This window comes from Battus philenor, unplaced genomic scaffold, assembly GCF_028537555.1.
Source record: "Battus philenor isolate CCGP_79_NKW_IND1 unplaced genomic scaffold, ilBatPhil1.0.hap1 SCAF_4, whole genome shotgun sequence".
NCBI lineage: Eukaryota > Metazoa > Arthropoda > Insecta > Lepidoptera > Papilionidae > Battus > Battus philenor.
The window spans coordinates 16,967,219-16,981,377 of NW_027181704.1; the positions used below are offsets into that span (position 1 = coordinate 16,967,219).

Here is a 14,159-nt window from a genome sequence, read left to right on the forward strand (position 1 = left end):
TTATTCTCTGTATTGACACATGACAGATGTCATATTTGACAATTGACAGTTTGACAGTTTAATTTTTAACGAAAGGCTATGACACGGAGCACCTATGTCACGTATAATGAAGTTAGATAATGTTTTTTTTAACTCGATTTTACATTTCTTTTATTAATCTTTTCACTCGTTCTTTCATTGCATTTGGCTTTGCTCTAATCTTGTGATGTGGTCCGTGTAACCCGCAACTGTAATGTTAATGAAACACTTCCTAGAGTAACACAACTTTTATTACGTTATTAATTATATGTTTTACAATTGTCTCAACCTCGCTGAGTCGCCATCTTGTGAGCGTCCCCTTGCCATAGAGCATCCAAGTCTGTCCCTCCTATTTGTCTATGCTGCGTTCATACACATACACTACAGAAACAATCTATCGACCCAGTAGATTTGAAGAAAATTTATTTTTTAGATACTCTTATACCAATAAATTATAAAATTTCGCTAAGCGACCTATAAATATGTAGATTTATTTGGAGTAATTTTAATACAAATAAATATTTCTGTAGATCCACAAGTTTATCACAATTATTTGTGTTACTCTGAAATTTGATATTTATGTACACAATATCACTAATTGTGTTTAATTAACTTTCAATAAATCAGCATCTACCAGTGGTAGCCCCGCGGTAGAGGACAAAGACATGTGATCGTAGGTCACGGGTTCGATTCCGGAGAAACAATCTTATATATAACTCAAACATTGTGCATTAATTACATAGGATTGCCACTACTCACAAACAAATCTCCAAAGAATAGGCAGCAAAATCCTCTGCATATTGTAATACCACATTGAGATCACCAACCCGCCTGACAAGCATGGCGATTACGGTATGATATCTATGGAGGAGGTCTATATCTTGCAGAGGGCGTCTATGGAGTGAAACGACGACAAATTTCCGACAAATATATAATAAATTTTACATTATTGTCTTTGATTATACGACATTTACTTAAATATATTATAAGTTGTCATAAGTTTTAATTTTCTTTTTAGTTCTTAATCCATATTAAATTCACAGTGTTGTGTTTGCATGTTCGGGGAGGTGACATAGATTCCACATGCATTAATTATAAAACAAAAAAATTTGTGTTTTATATTTTGCCTGTACTTAATATTTGTTGTGGCTGCTAAACTGTGTTTTGACCATATATGTAATTAACTAAAGTTTATGACAGCATTACGCACTTGACTATTACCTAGATCAGTATTTTGCAATCTTTTACGGGCAATGCACCACCTTGTCTTTTCTAAAATTCTATTGTCCCCCTATATAAAATACAGAATTTTCATATTAAAGGGAAAGGGTTAAACTCACGTCGAGTTAATTTTCGGATTGCTCTCTTAACAATCGAATTGCTCAACGGTAGGGGAGGTCTCCATGTTGGGAAATATTGACTTAGATTGTCTTCACAACCTCCGCTCCATTATCATCGTTATATCGGCAGATAGTTAGGCTACACGCTGTTGAATATAAATTCAATTCAAAAGATTTCTATTACGACGCCCGTATATTCAAAACGCAAAGCATAAACCATTGCAGGCTTTAGTCATCGTCGTAAATTCGACACGTAAACCTTAAGCTCCATGTAGCGAACGAAGTGTCAAACACTGCCTCTCTGGTACACGACACCAGTATTTATGATTGTAAGACCTCGCCAGAGGTCAAGATGATTCAAGCGTTGACACGCGCCGCAAGTGTTCGCAGCTTTGCTTTGCGTTGGCAAGTAATAACTTAAACTTAATACAGTATAAGCCTTCGTATATCACTTTATCTTAATCAATAATAAATGACAATACGTCTTTAAATTATAATGAACATTAATGCTTACCTATAACGGAAGGCGTTGAAACTTTGTTAGTTGAATTTAAAAAGCTTAAGTTGACGAAAATTATTCTAGAAGTGTGTTGTTGAATGCTAGAGATATCACACTCTTCTAAAACATTAATAAAACTATTTCCCTGACATATATATATATATATATATGTATATATATATATATATATATATATATTATGTATGTAACATGGGAATATTATAACTCAGTTATTAAATAGAAGAAAGTTTATATTATATAAAATTGATGCAGGTCGATCGGTTGTGGAAGTAAAAGCTGCAAAGGGATGAAAGTACAGTTAATTGCCTGTCTATTAATGTATGATAGCCCTTTAAAATTCAACGCTTTTAAAGTTATTGGCCTGTTGCATTCCATTAGGAAAAAACCGGAGTGATTACTACATACATGATGGTTAAAAACGGATAGAAAAGCTTTCAAGCTTTTTGCTAACAAATGAGTCATCAATAATGGCGATCTTTAGACTGATTTACTTGGCATCTTTTGCTCGATGCCCGTGAAGTATTTTAATTAACACATCGCAAAAGCTCCATCAAAATAAGTACAAACATTTCTAGCAAGTATTCGATATTGAATAAGATCGTTAGAGAGCATACTCGACTGAGTATTTCATTCGTGTGCGCACATAAATATATTTGTCTTCAATGCTAATTGACACGTTTCAGGTCAAAGGTGAGATTATATGTTTGCTTACGAATACATTGGATTTAGTATAACGTTTACTAATGAGAATAAATTGTTTCAATACAGACCTTCGAGTGGCTGCCGACCTACAGAAGAAGCAGCGTGGAGCGGAGGAGTGCCCGGGGTGACTCCCGTTGCTGGAGGCTTTAGTGGAACGGGTGGCGTTAGCGGTACAGGGGGCGCCGGTGCAGCGGGTACCGCAGGGGGCGTCAGTAGCAGCGGAGGCGCACGTGCGCTGCGAGTGCGCGTATCCGGCGGTGCCGCGCCTGCGCATGCGCGCCGCCTCTCCCCGCCGCCGCCCGCTCACCGCGCCACCACGCCGCCGCCGCCCGCCGCCGACCCCTCTACTAAAAGTAAGGTTTACAAGCAAATATATTTGTGCTAAGTAATAAATGTTTACTAATTATCAGCATCATCGTATCAGGCGATAGATGCACACTGCAAAGCGTTGGCCTGCCGGAATATCGCCTCGATGACCGGACTTGCTCTGCCCACGTCGCCATTCAATAAACTTTCGGCTCCAATAACCGTCGGTTGGTAACAATTCATCGAGCTACGTCGGAGTCCTTGCTACTTCTGTGGATATTCTCAATTCAATCTCGCAGCTTTATGTAGCATATAGTATAATATAATTAGATAATCTCTTCATAGAATTTACACACCTGTGTATTAATTATCTCTTCATCACCTTCGGTTGACTAGTAGCTAATATTTGAAAGCATAAGTAAAAGCATAAATTCGCCACAATATAATTGTGAAAGGAGTGAATAATAACTTTCTGATAATACATAATATTTATACAAATTTTTTTATTGAAAAATTCATTTTATTACTTATTGCATTGAGAATAATAATCATCATTGTCGTTTCAGCCATTCCACGTCCACTATTGAACATCTACCTGCCCAAAGATTCTAATTTGTACGACTGGAAGATTTGTTTTGACAAATTTTAATAAAGTTTAAAGTTACGTAATGGTCCCCGTGATATAACTAGTTAACCAATTTATTCAATAGATTTTTCAATCGCAGATAATTACAAAAGTATCACGTACCAATTACTAATTACAATTTAGATATGAGCACTGTGTCGACGATCAATTGTAACAAGTTTAACATGACACGTTTAGGTTTTCTTCATAATCGAATAGAGGTTAAGATCGGCACCGGAGCACGCCGTCGATTGCACAAACCAATCGTCGCTCAATGATCGCGAGGCAGCGCGGCGCGCACGCGACCGACTCCAATCGTTCGCATAAATAACGGCTTGCGAAATTCCAGAACAAAGATCTGTCATGGGAACTGCCAAGTTATTGTGTGCTAGCTTTGCCCGCAACTATTCCTGCACGGACTCACTAGACTCCCAACTTGAGATGTTTGTTTTCAATTTGTGTGATAAGCTTCTTCAATTGCATTCTTCTCGATCTATTCTCACGGTATCGAGTCATGACACTGTTCGTGAATAGAAGGATGAAAGGCTATGGGTAAAAGGGTGACAAGAATAAAAAAGGAGTGGAAGAAAGGAAAGAAAAAACCACGAAACATTGTGAAAGAACAAAAACTATAAATGATGAAACAAATGAAAACATTATTATACCCTAAAATATAAAGTCCATGTCCCAACGATATGGTAGGAGAACAAGAGGTGCCCAATAACGGGGGCTTATGAAAAAATACATACTAGTATATGACATGACATCGTTCCAACTGCAGGAAGTCCATTGTCTACACATACCATCCCGACAGATCTTTTATAGGTCCGGTGCGAAGCCGCTCGCATCCAGTGTCTTAACAAAGTGGTCTATCCACATGTGCTGTCTGTGATACTCTCTGAGATACTGATAATGAGGAGACATTTAAGACACAGTGGAGCTTAGAAAAGGAGTAGATTTTTTCTTCGACAAACTTTCAAGATTTATATGAATCAACTTCTTAAAATTTCCTTCGAGCTGCCTTTACATATATTATCCATACTCTTTACAAATCTATAGCGGTCCGGAATAAAGAATGAAATAATAGATAGACCTCTGACAATCACGTAAATGTATCTATTTAATTTGTTAATTCTGTGTGGGTATATTTCTAGGGCCGGTAGATCTTGTAGTTAATGACAACACAAAGTCCAAAGTAGAAGTGTGTATATTCAAGCTTAGACTATATTTATACCGACCATGAAATCAATATTCAACCAATACAAACCGTCAGTCAATCACAAGCCGAGAAGTGTTGTAGAGCGCTCTCCTTCGCTTTACGTAAATATAGAGCGCTCTGGCGTGGGATTCCCCTGATTGATGCGTCGCTGATGATGACGTATTGTAGCTCCTACAAACGTATTGAAACTGATTGAAATATTTTAGTCTCAATTAGGTACAGTATGTACCCTGCACCTGTACTGCAAGCACGGGCAAACGCAACTTGCAAGCTTGGTATAACATTTCTTTTTGTTTGTCCTGACTTGTTGATGTATTAATATTTTTTGTATGTATATTACGTAAAAAGAATGTGAATGTTTAAGTTTTCGTATATGAAGAGAATTATAAAATGTAATAAAAAATCTGATTCATAAATAAAGAACAATTACTTTCATATCACACTAAAAAAGAAATAGTAGGTGACGGGCATCATATATATTCCGAGACCGAACTTTAATGAGGGTTAAGGTATTTAATGGAATCAGGCGTTACCTTGCGGAAGTCCATCCTAAGTAAGAAAAGGACCAATATTTAGCCACTTCCGCACATGCAGTGGTAGTCGTGCAACAAAGTGCACCGCCCGCCAGCCCGCTGATAAATGCGTATGCGGCAAACAATGCGAATTACATATAATTCAGGAGTTATGTTACACCGATTAGTGCCAAACACAGAGCTCTCTGTGTGAAGATGCCCCGTGGAGGGATGAAATACATGTTGAGTGATTTAACGGTGGCAGTTGTGTAATTCGCATTGTTTGCCGCATATGCATTTATCAGTGGCGGACGGTGCACTATGTTGCACGACTACCACTGCATGTGCGGAAGTGGCTAAATATTGGTCCTTTTCTTACTGAGGGTTAAGGCTCTAAGAGCTATGGAGCCGCAACGTAAAGAGTGTATGAAGATATCAAAAATCTTAACAACACTCGGTACTTCAACTTCGAATAAATTCCTCACCTTTTTAAACGCTCTTGGACAGTAGATACTATAAGACACTTTTAACTTTGAATACGTCAAAGATGATAATTATTCGTATGTTTCATAATGATGCTCCAGCGGGAGCCTTCGTATCATATATACCAATAATGTACCAGTAGTATATAAGTGTCCAGAAAGAATTATAAAACAATGTTTCGCTACAGACGGACCGCTTAGCACCGTTATGACGCAATTGTTCTGCGTAGCGGGTTATTTATCAAGACCGGCGCTTTGCATTTCCTCGGGCACGCGATCTGTCGGCAATCCGTTCTGGTTCGCGTGCCATTATTTTGAATGTACAGCTCGGCTCATTTGTGCGCACGCGCATGTGTGAGTTCGTGTAACGTGTTATTTTTGTTATATTACTTGCAATTAGCAAAGTTATTTTTTATATTTTTATTTGGCCTTAAATATAGGCGAGATTTATGACATTCTCTGTTCAATTGTCGCTTTATGTCATCGTCATGGTACGACAACCAGTGCACACGCCTCCTCTATAAGACCGGTTGAAAGCGGATTGCGTTTAGCTTCCCTTATATATATTCATATAATAATTCACTTTATATGATTTATGGTAATTTCTTTTATGAAGTTAGCTATAAATTTTGCCGCATAGAACCTTAGCAAGTTAAGAGAGGCTGTTAACTAGCGCAGCTCGGAACTAACGTATTTACCAGCATAAACTGAGCCACCTTATTTAGTCTCTGTTATTGTTTGAATTAAAATCTCTGTTATAATTATTCTGATCTTATTACTATACACATTGTACTCATTTGTTCGAGCAGTGGTACCTCAGCGGTAGAGAACTTAATTCTTATATAATTTACATTTTGTGCATTAATTATATAGGATTGCTATTATACATGAACAAGTTTCCAGAAGATAGACAGCAGCGTCTTCTGTTTATAATAATTCCACACTGTGATCGCCAACATGTCTGCCAAGCATAGAGATTATTGTATATACCCCAACAAATATGTTTGTGGAAGGCCTATGAGTTACAAAGGGCTATGTCTAAAATTTGTAACATTATATATTTTCATAAACCTAACAGAATAGCATTGTCCAATACATGAACTCTTCGGAGAAAACCTTAGTGAGAGATGGAGTCGGTAGTAATAAGTTCTGTACAGTTGTAAAGCTTAGATAACGAATGAACACACGTAAAAAGCTTGTGACAATTGATGTATGAAGTAATTGTGGAAATTTTTGGATATGGTTTTGATTTATTTGCACGTTGCTACGCTACCGACTAAAATAAATTTGAAGAAACGACATTACACAAATATTCTAGTCAATTTAAATCATTTCATTTATTAAAAAAACCAACCAACTTAGAAACCTTTGTGGCCCCATGCATTACAACTTTGCTAAAGATCATCACATGATCAAAAGACACTATATATATACATATATATATATACATATATATATATATATATATATATATATATATATATATGTGTGTGTGTGTGTTTGTGTGTATACACACACACACACAAATATATATATATATTACTACACGCACATACGTATATACGTGTATACGTTAAAACTTAAGACTGACATTTACCCGCCGTTTATCTCAGACATTTGACATTTTTAAAAATTCAGGTTGATTCCAGTCAACAATATAAACCTATCAATTTAATACATAAACAAAAATGGATATAATATCTCATAACGTTACAAGAGAACAAAATATCTTGTAAAATATTTTAGATTCGTGTGTCTTTATCCTTTACACGGTAAGTCATGTTACAGACATTCATTGTTACATTTACATCGCGTCACGTATTGAACTTTACAATATCTTCACTCGTAAAAGAGTATGCGTTTGTTTATGAATATCAGATATTACCGTCTGTCTGTTTACGCAGTCGCACGTGCAGTGGCCTCGTGCAACAGACCGTCGTCGGTGCGTTCAACAAACAACATGGCGTGTTTATCATTTCACTTATTTTCGTACGGGTTAATGTCTGAACGCGTTGTAGGAGTGTCCACGTTCATCTTGCTTTTGGCTGATGATGAGATAGGATTTATACGTTCCTGACTACTTGATACTATTGCTTAGAGTATTACAATTTTTCTTTTCTCTTATATATATTTATTCATCTTATATATACACAGGTGGTGGATTTTAATGTATAACTCATTTGTTTTCATTAAATGCATTATACACGTTACTCAAAAGTCTATAGCTTCTTATCATTCTTCAATGCTAAAGGTCGAGCCCTTCCTTGAGCTTGGTATTTATATTTAAATTATTTATTTTTCATTTTATTTAATATTCTTTATTGTACACGATAAGATGCATAATATACAGATACAATAATATACAGAAAAGTACAATGAGCAGTCTTATCACACAAGGCAATCTCTTACAGACAACCACAGTAAGGAAAAGTACTTATAAAGGGTAGTTCACGTGTACAAAAAAAATACATATTCACAAACAAATGAACATAAATATACATAAACATACATAGACATACATACGTATATAACATATATACTCATAATAAAAAAGGTTTAACACATATTATAAATATAATACAATAATAAATAAAAACATCTAACTGACTTCGATCAGTATTGTTTCGATCGTACTTGCCTCAGAAAGAAGCAAGAAGAAAAAGAAATGAACTAAGAGATAGATAATTATAGGTATAGTAAATGGTTCTTAACCTATTTATATGGAGTTGTCCAGGATTAAGACACGTATAGGAAGATTAAAAATATCAGAATTATTACTAATCGACTTTCTGTGTTTTTTAATGATTTTAGTAGAAACAAATAACGTAATGTTTATATTTTTAGGAAAGATATTTTAAAAATTAAGAGTACTATATTTAATATATAATTAATTATTGTTTGGTATCTCTTTCTGCAGACTTCGTACTGCCAGAAATAATTAATCTGTTAATGCAACAGAACAATCCAAAAAAGTATATATTAATTCGTATAACATATTTCACAGTGATCACTTAATACAGGGTGATTTAACACTTTTACTGACCCTAGAGCTGTACATTCACAACTTGAATAAGTATCCTTGGTAGTGATGTCACTTGATTATTTTGATATCATTTAGGCTATATCTGGTAAAGTGTATATGTGAAAATCCGTGTTAATTTTTATTGAAGGAAGTGTTGATGTGGAGTTTCTTCCTGCTTCTTCTACACAACTATAACATGTTGCAAAGCAGAGGAGAGTCAAAAATGATATTGACTAAAAAATAGTTGAGGAGCAATAAGAGTTCAATAAACAATTTAACGTTGAGTTAATGAATTTTATTACCTAAACCTTTTACACATGTAACCAATCATCATGATCATAATAAATAATTGATATACCACCAATTTTCTGCACAAACCAAAATCAAACGTATTTACAATACTGACTGAAAATAATGAAAGCAGAAAAAAATTAAACATTACTTATTTATCGAAAATCATAGAATTAAAATTGATTTCTAAAAAGACGTTTGATCGAAGTTTATTTTTCTGTAATTTATGGTCAGATTCCTAGGCTATAAATATTTACGCCCCTGACTATGCAGGCAGGACAAATTAACAGTTACGCTGGTTGAGTACGAATAGATTATCTCTTAGTTTGTTGCATATCAGTGGGTTCGTTGACCTTTCGCGTCTCGGCATTCCGGCGGTCAGGGAAGCCCTGAAATGGTCAGCGGCCGCAACAAATTGCGAGTTTACGATCGACCCGATCGCGATACAAACCAATTCCGCTGAATCGTATCTAGATGCTGCAGGATTCAATCTCAAATACCGCGGCCGGTACGCGGGGATCCGGTATAACGTAACGGTACCAGAAGGCCTTAATTATTACTAGAGAAAACAATTCTCCATATCTTTAACTAATTACAATTAATTATTATATGGAATTTATCAAATATTATAAAACATTATGTTTTCATACTTGACATATAATATCATTTACCCGTCATTTAAAAAAGCAACTTTTGAGTTTCTAGTCGACTCTTCACAACAGATCGGCGTTCCGAGTAAGTGGTAGCTTACTGCTTATGACGTTAGAATAATCTTTAATGGAATCAGGCGTTACCTTGCGGAATTCCATCCTAAGTAAGAAAAGGACCAATATTTATCATACAACCGCCACCGCCAAATTACTCCACACGTGTTGCACCCTTCTACGGGGCATCTTCAGGAGTTATGTTACACCGATTAGTGCCAAACTCACACTGTGTTCAGTTCGCATTGTTTGTCGAATTATCAGCGGGCTGGCGGGCGGTGCACTTTGTTGCACGACTACCACTACATGTGCGGAAGTGGCTAAATATTGGTCCTTTTCTTGCTTAGGATGGACTTCCGCAAGGTAACGCCTGATTCCATTAAATGGTTATAATTAAAACAGTACGTTTATACGCGGGTTATCTTTACTTATATTCTACAGTATTTATTTTAAGAATGACAGGTCACATTATATCGGGAGCTTGTAAAGAAGTAGGTATTGTCAAATACTTACGGTACTTAAAATCTTTGGAGGGACAAGATGATGATGAAATATCTAACACCACTGTATTGATTATAACCCAGTGTTTCCCAACATGGGGCCTAAGCTCCATAGGAGGACATTTTGGTTGTTATGCTGTGCAATTCGAAAATTGAAATTTAACAGTGAAGACATTAGTCGTGGTGTAATATCCATAGGTTTAATTTTAAATATAATATTTAAGCGTACATGTTATAATTGTCGGAGAAATAATCTAGGTATTTTTTTTAAAGTATATGCTGCCAGTATCGCCAATATTACTAATATACATTATTGATTGCAACACATTTCCAATACCATACTTTTTCTGAAAATTTTCTCATATTTTCGAAGGATCAAGCAACAGTCCTCACTTTGCAAAGATCTATATCTTTATTCTTCTCTCTGAAATATGACATGAATAAATTAACAAAATTGATTATAAAGGAGAGAAAAATTATAGATGAACTTATATGACTTATTTGAGAAATCTTGTCGAGATTAGAATTTTAAATTACAAAACACTATTTCATCATTACAACCTTTGCATTACAAGTGACCTACATAAATATGTCATGACAAAAATGCCAGAATATTCCATTGTGATAGATACAAGAATTAGATTGAACTTTCTTTGATAACATTCTTATTCCTAAAGCTAAGAGGTGTTCAAACGCTTCCTACAAAACAAATCCAGACGGGTGTTGCTTTGTTTTCTGCTACATCCTTTATACACTGGTATTAGAGGAGTTCATTACCAAGCTTCACAATAAAGGTCACTTAAAAATCTTTTGTATTATAATATGACGACAAATTTAATTACATGTATCTCTATTCTTACAGATAATTCTTCGTATAAATTTCTAAATACTTTAATTCTAAAAAATACGAACAATCTTTGATATATAAACCATTAGTCATTGTGATAATTGAAACGGCTTTTATGCGGAAAGCCGGGTATTGGCTGCACAAATAAACTCACTGAGCTTCTATAATTAAAGCTCTTAGATTTACGGCGCGCGTCAAGTATTAATTAGAGAATCATTAGCGCATTCATCTTCTGTCTCAGTCTACGCCTCGGGCGCTTTGAACTTGAAAATTGAGAATATCGCGCAAAATATGGCGGGATATCAAAGATGTCGTCATTGGCCAGAACGATTAATTATTGGTTCTTTAATATTTTGGATTTTTCTTCTATCTATAGTTTAAGACATTTCAGGAGTAAAATTTCAAATGAGTTCAAAAAAAATCAAAATTAGTGATCCATGTTAACATTATATAAACAATGACTTTTGGTTGTTCACTGTCACTTTGAGTTGCCAATTTTTGTTCGCCTACGGATCTCCTAATTTTTGTTTTTTTTTTTATTATTTATAATAAGGATTTTTGTTGTGATCAGCCAGCCACGAGGAGGCCCCGCCGCTGTCGGACGCGCCGAGTACGGCCCAGCTGAAGCCGGTGGCGGCGGTGTCGCAGATCACGGTTGCCAGTGCGCCTGTCCGCAGCGCCGCCGCCCAGAGCAGCTACGCGCTGGAACGCCGCGCGCCCAAGCACGACCACCATCACCGCCCCACAGAGACCGTCCCGCCTGTACAGGTATCATTCAACCTAAACGTCATCTCATTAATTCCAAACCGATGCAGACTCATCTTTGTCAATTTTCCAACAAGATCGGCGAGAAGTGGCATGTGTCCAATATTTCCCGCTTACGTAGTGTAGCTTACCGAGGTCTCTATACCAGAACTTGAAGGCTCCAACGGCCATTTGTTTTGCGCGCTGTGTGGACTGTCCACTAATTTTTCCACGCTTCTCATTCCCATATTCTGAGGTGATATGTAGATCATACGTAGCATATTTTTTTACTTAATCACTTTATTATCCACATAGTATCACTTAGAGTAACCAGTTGTGTACATCATGAGAAGAATGCCAGAATATAAATGAAACTAATGAAATTGAGATCTCCTCACCCGCATCCAACTAAAAGATATGAGCATTTCAAACGCGATCTGAGAGGATTCCATAACAAACTTAATTTTATTGTGGTCACATAGTTTAGATATATTATTTTCCGTTAAAATAGTCATGACACCAAACTCTTTATCCATAGCCAAAACAATTAATTCGTATACAGTGTCCAAAATATTAGTATCTTAATAAAATTCACAAAAATTACAATTAAAATATAATTCAATTAGTTGGTTTTTATTTAAATTAATAATTTAAATGATTTTTGAAGCTTGTGTCCAGCACCGGACGTCAATTAGTTACTGTTTCGGTCAAAAGCAAATCTCTGAAAGGTCGTAATCCCATTATTTGGTCGAGCCAAATCCACTCGACATCGAGGATGGCCTTGCGGAGCCGTGTTACATTATGTCCAAATGTAAGAAATTGACAATAATTCTGTCAATGACATCGAGCTTAAAGTTTTCCCTTTAAATATTAAATCCTAGATTTAACTTTTCTTCGTGCGAACGTAGTCCTGGGATCTGAAATGACGATGACTTATTTCAAATTTAGTATAGTTCACGGACCCTTTCTTTCCATGAACTAATGTCAAATGAAGCTGTGAAAGCCTTAGGGCTAACATCATTAACTTCTCCAGAAACACTACGAGATTTATCTATAATTACATAAAAGTATTATAATATGAAGCATTAACTAGAGCAAAAACTATTAATTCGTGTCAATTACCGCTAGGAGTTAGCGCCGAGAGCGGTTGCAAATGCAAGTTAAACTAACCGTAAAGTTAGTTAACAACAATTTGACTGACGTAAGGCGCGTGCTGTTGGAGCAAGGCGTTCCTATCACTTTGATTAAAGTGATCGTTATGGGGACTTTCACTGTCGAGATATTTCTAACAACGTTTTCTTTTCGATACAAACATCATATGTTGTTCATCATATGTGTATAATGGTATCATTACTGCACCATATTACAAACTGTACACTGAAAATATCAAACCACGTGCTACAGTCGTTAAAAATTGTGTTGTTTTATTTTAAATCATATGCTTATTTCTTTAAAAACTTTTTTACTCTCTTCAATTTCATAATAATTTCGTTTGTAATAAGCGGAATCAGATTTTTTAATAAAATGCCGCAAAATACAAAATACAAAACGTAAGTTGAAACAATAAGTTGACGGAAACAACTTATGTTACAATATTTAAATGATAAGAACTTTTGGCAGTGATGTCGCCTGATTATTTTGTTTTCGTTTAGTCTATACATGGTAAAATGTATATGTATAAATCGTTATTGTTAAACTTTATTATAACATGTGTTATTTTGGAGTTTCTTTCTGCTTCTTCTCCACAACTACAACACCCTACGAAACAGAGTTGAGCCGAAAATAAAATAAATTAAAAAAATGAATAGATAACAAGTTGACGATCAATAAGAGTTCTGTAAAATTTTTCTGTAAAAGTTTCTATGTTGAATAAATGATCTTTTTAGTGCGTTCAAGATATTTTTAATCGTAGATTTTTGAGTTATGCATTACGCAATTGATTTAAGTTGTGATACAATTAGATGCGTATCTGTTCTAAAAATCCCTTACGTTCAAAGAAAGCAATAATTGTTTTGTACAAAGTACAGAAGCAACTGTCAGTCAACTATTACAATTTTTGATGTAAGGTAAAGTTAAATATGTTTAGGGAAAATAACTTGAAATACGGCACAGAAACCATCTGAATTCATTAGCAAACCCACAGTCGCTCAACAAACCATGGAGAGGCTATGCTCGGGTATTTTCCATGAGATCGAATCGACAGTGAGAGGATCTGTTGATGAATAAAAGTAGCCGAGGAAAGAAGAGAAATGAGATTTGGGGGTTTAGACAAGTTGGACAAACCTAAATAATGTCGACGGAAGACATTGGCCATTGCTTCCAATCGA

At 35.6% G+C, this 14,159-nt stretch overlaps 1 protein-coding gene across 1 annotated transcript in view; it reads left to right on the forward strand.

The window, feature by feature from the left end:
• Positions 1–14,159, forward strand: part of LOC137928670 (ankyrin repeat and BTB/POZ domain-containing protein 2) — a 54,229-nt gene that overhangs the window by 13,444 nt on the left and 26,626 nt on the right. Inside the window, exons 2-5 of the mRNA XM_068771594.1 lie at positions 2,647–2,697; positions 2,800–2,914; positions 4,293–4,302; positions 11,660–11,856. Of these exons, the coding sequence (XP_068627695.1) occupies positions 2,647–2,697; positions 2,800–2,914; positions 4,293–4,302; positions 11,660–11,856 (373 nt within the window). The remainder of the gene's footprint in view (positions 1–2,646; positions 2,698–2,799; positions 2,915–4,292; positions 4,303–11,659; positions 11,857–14,159) is intronic.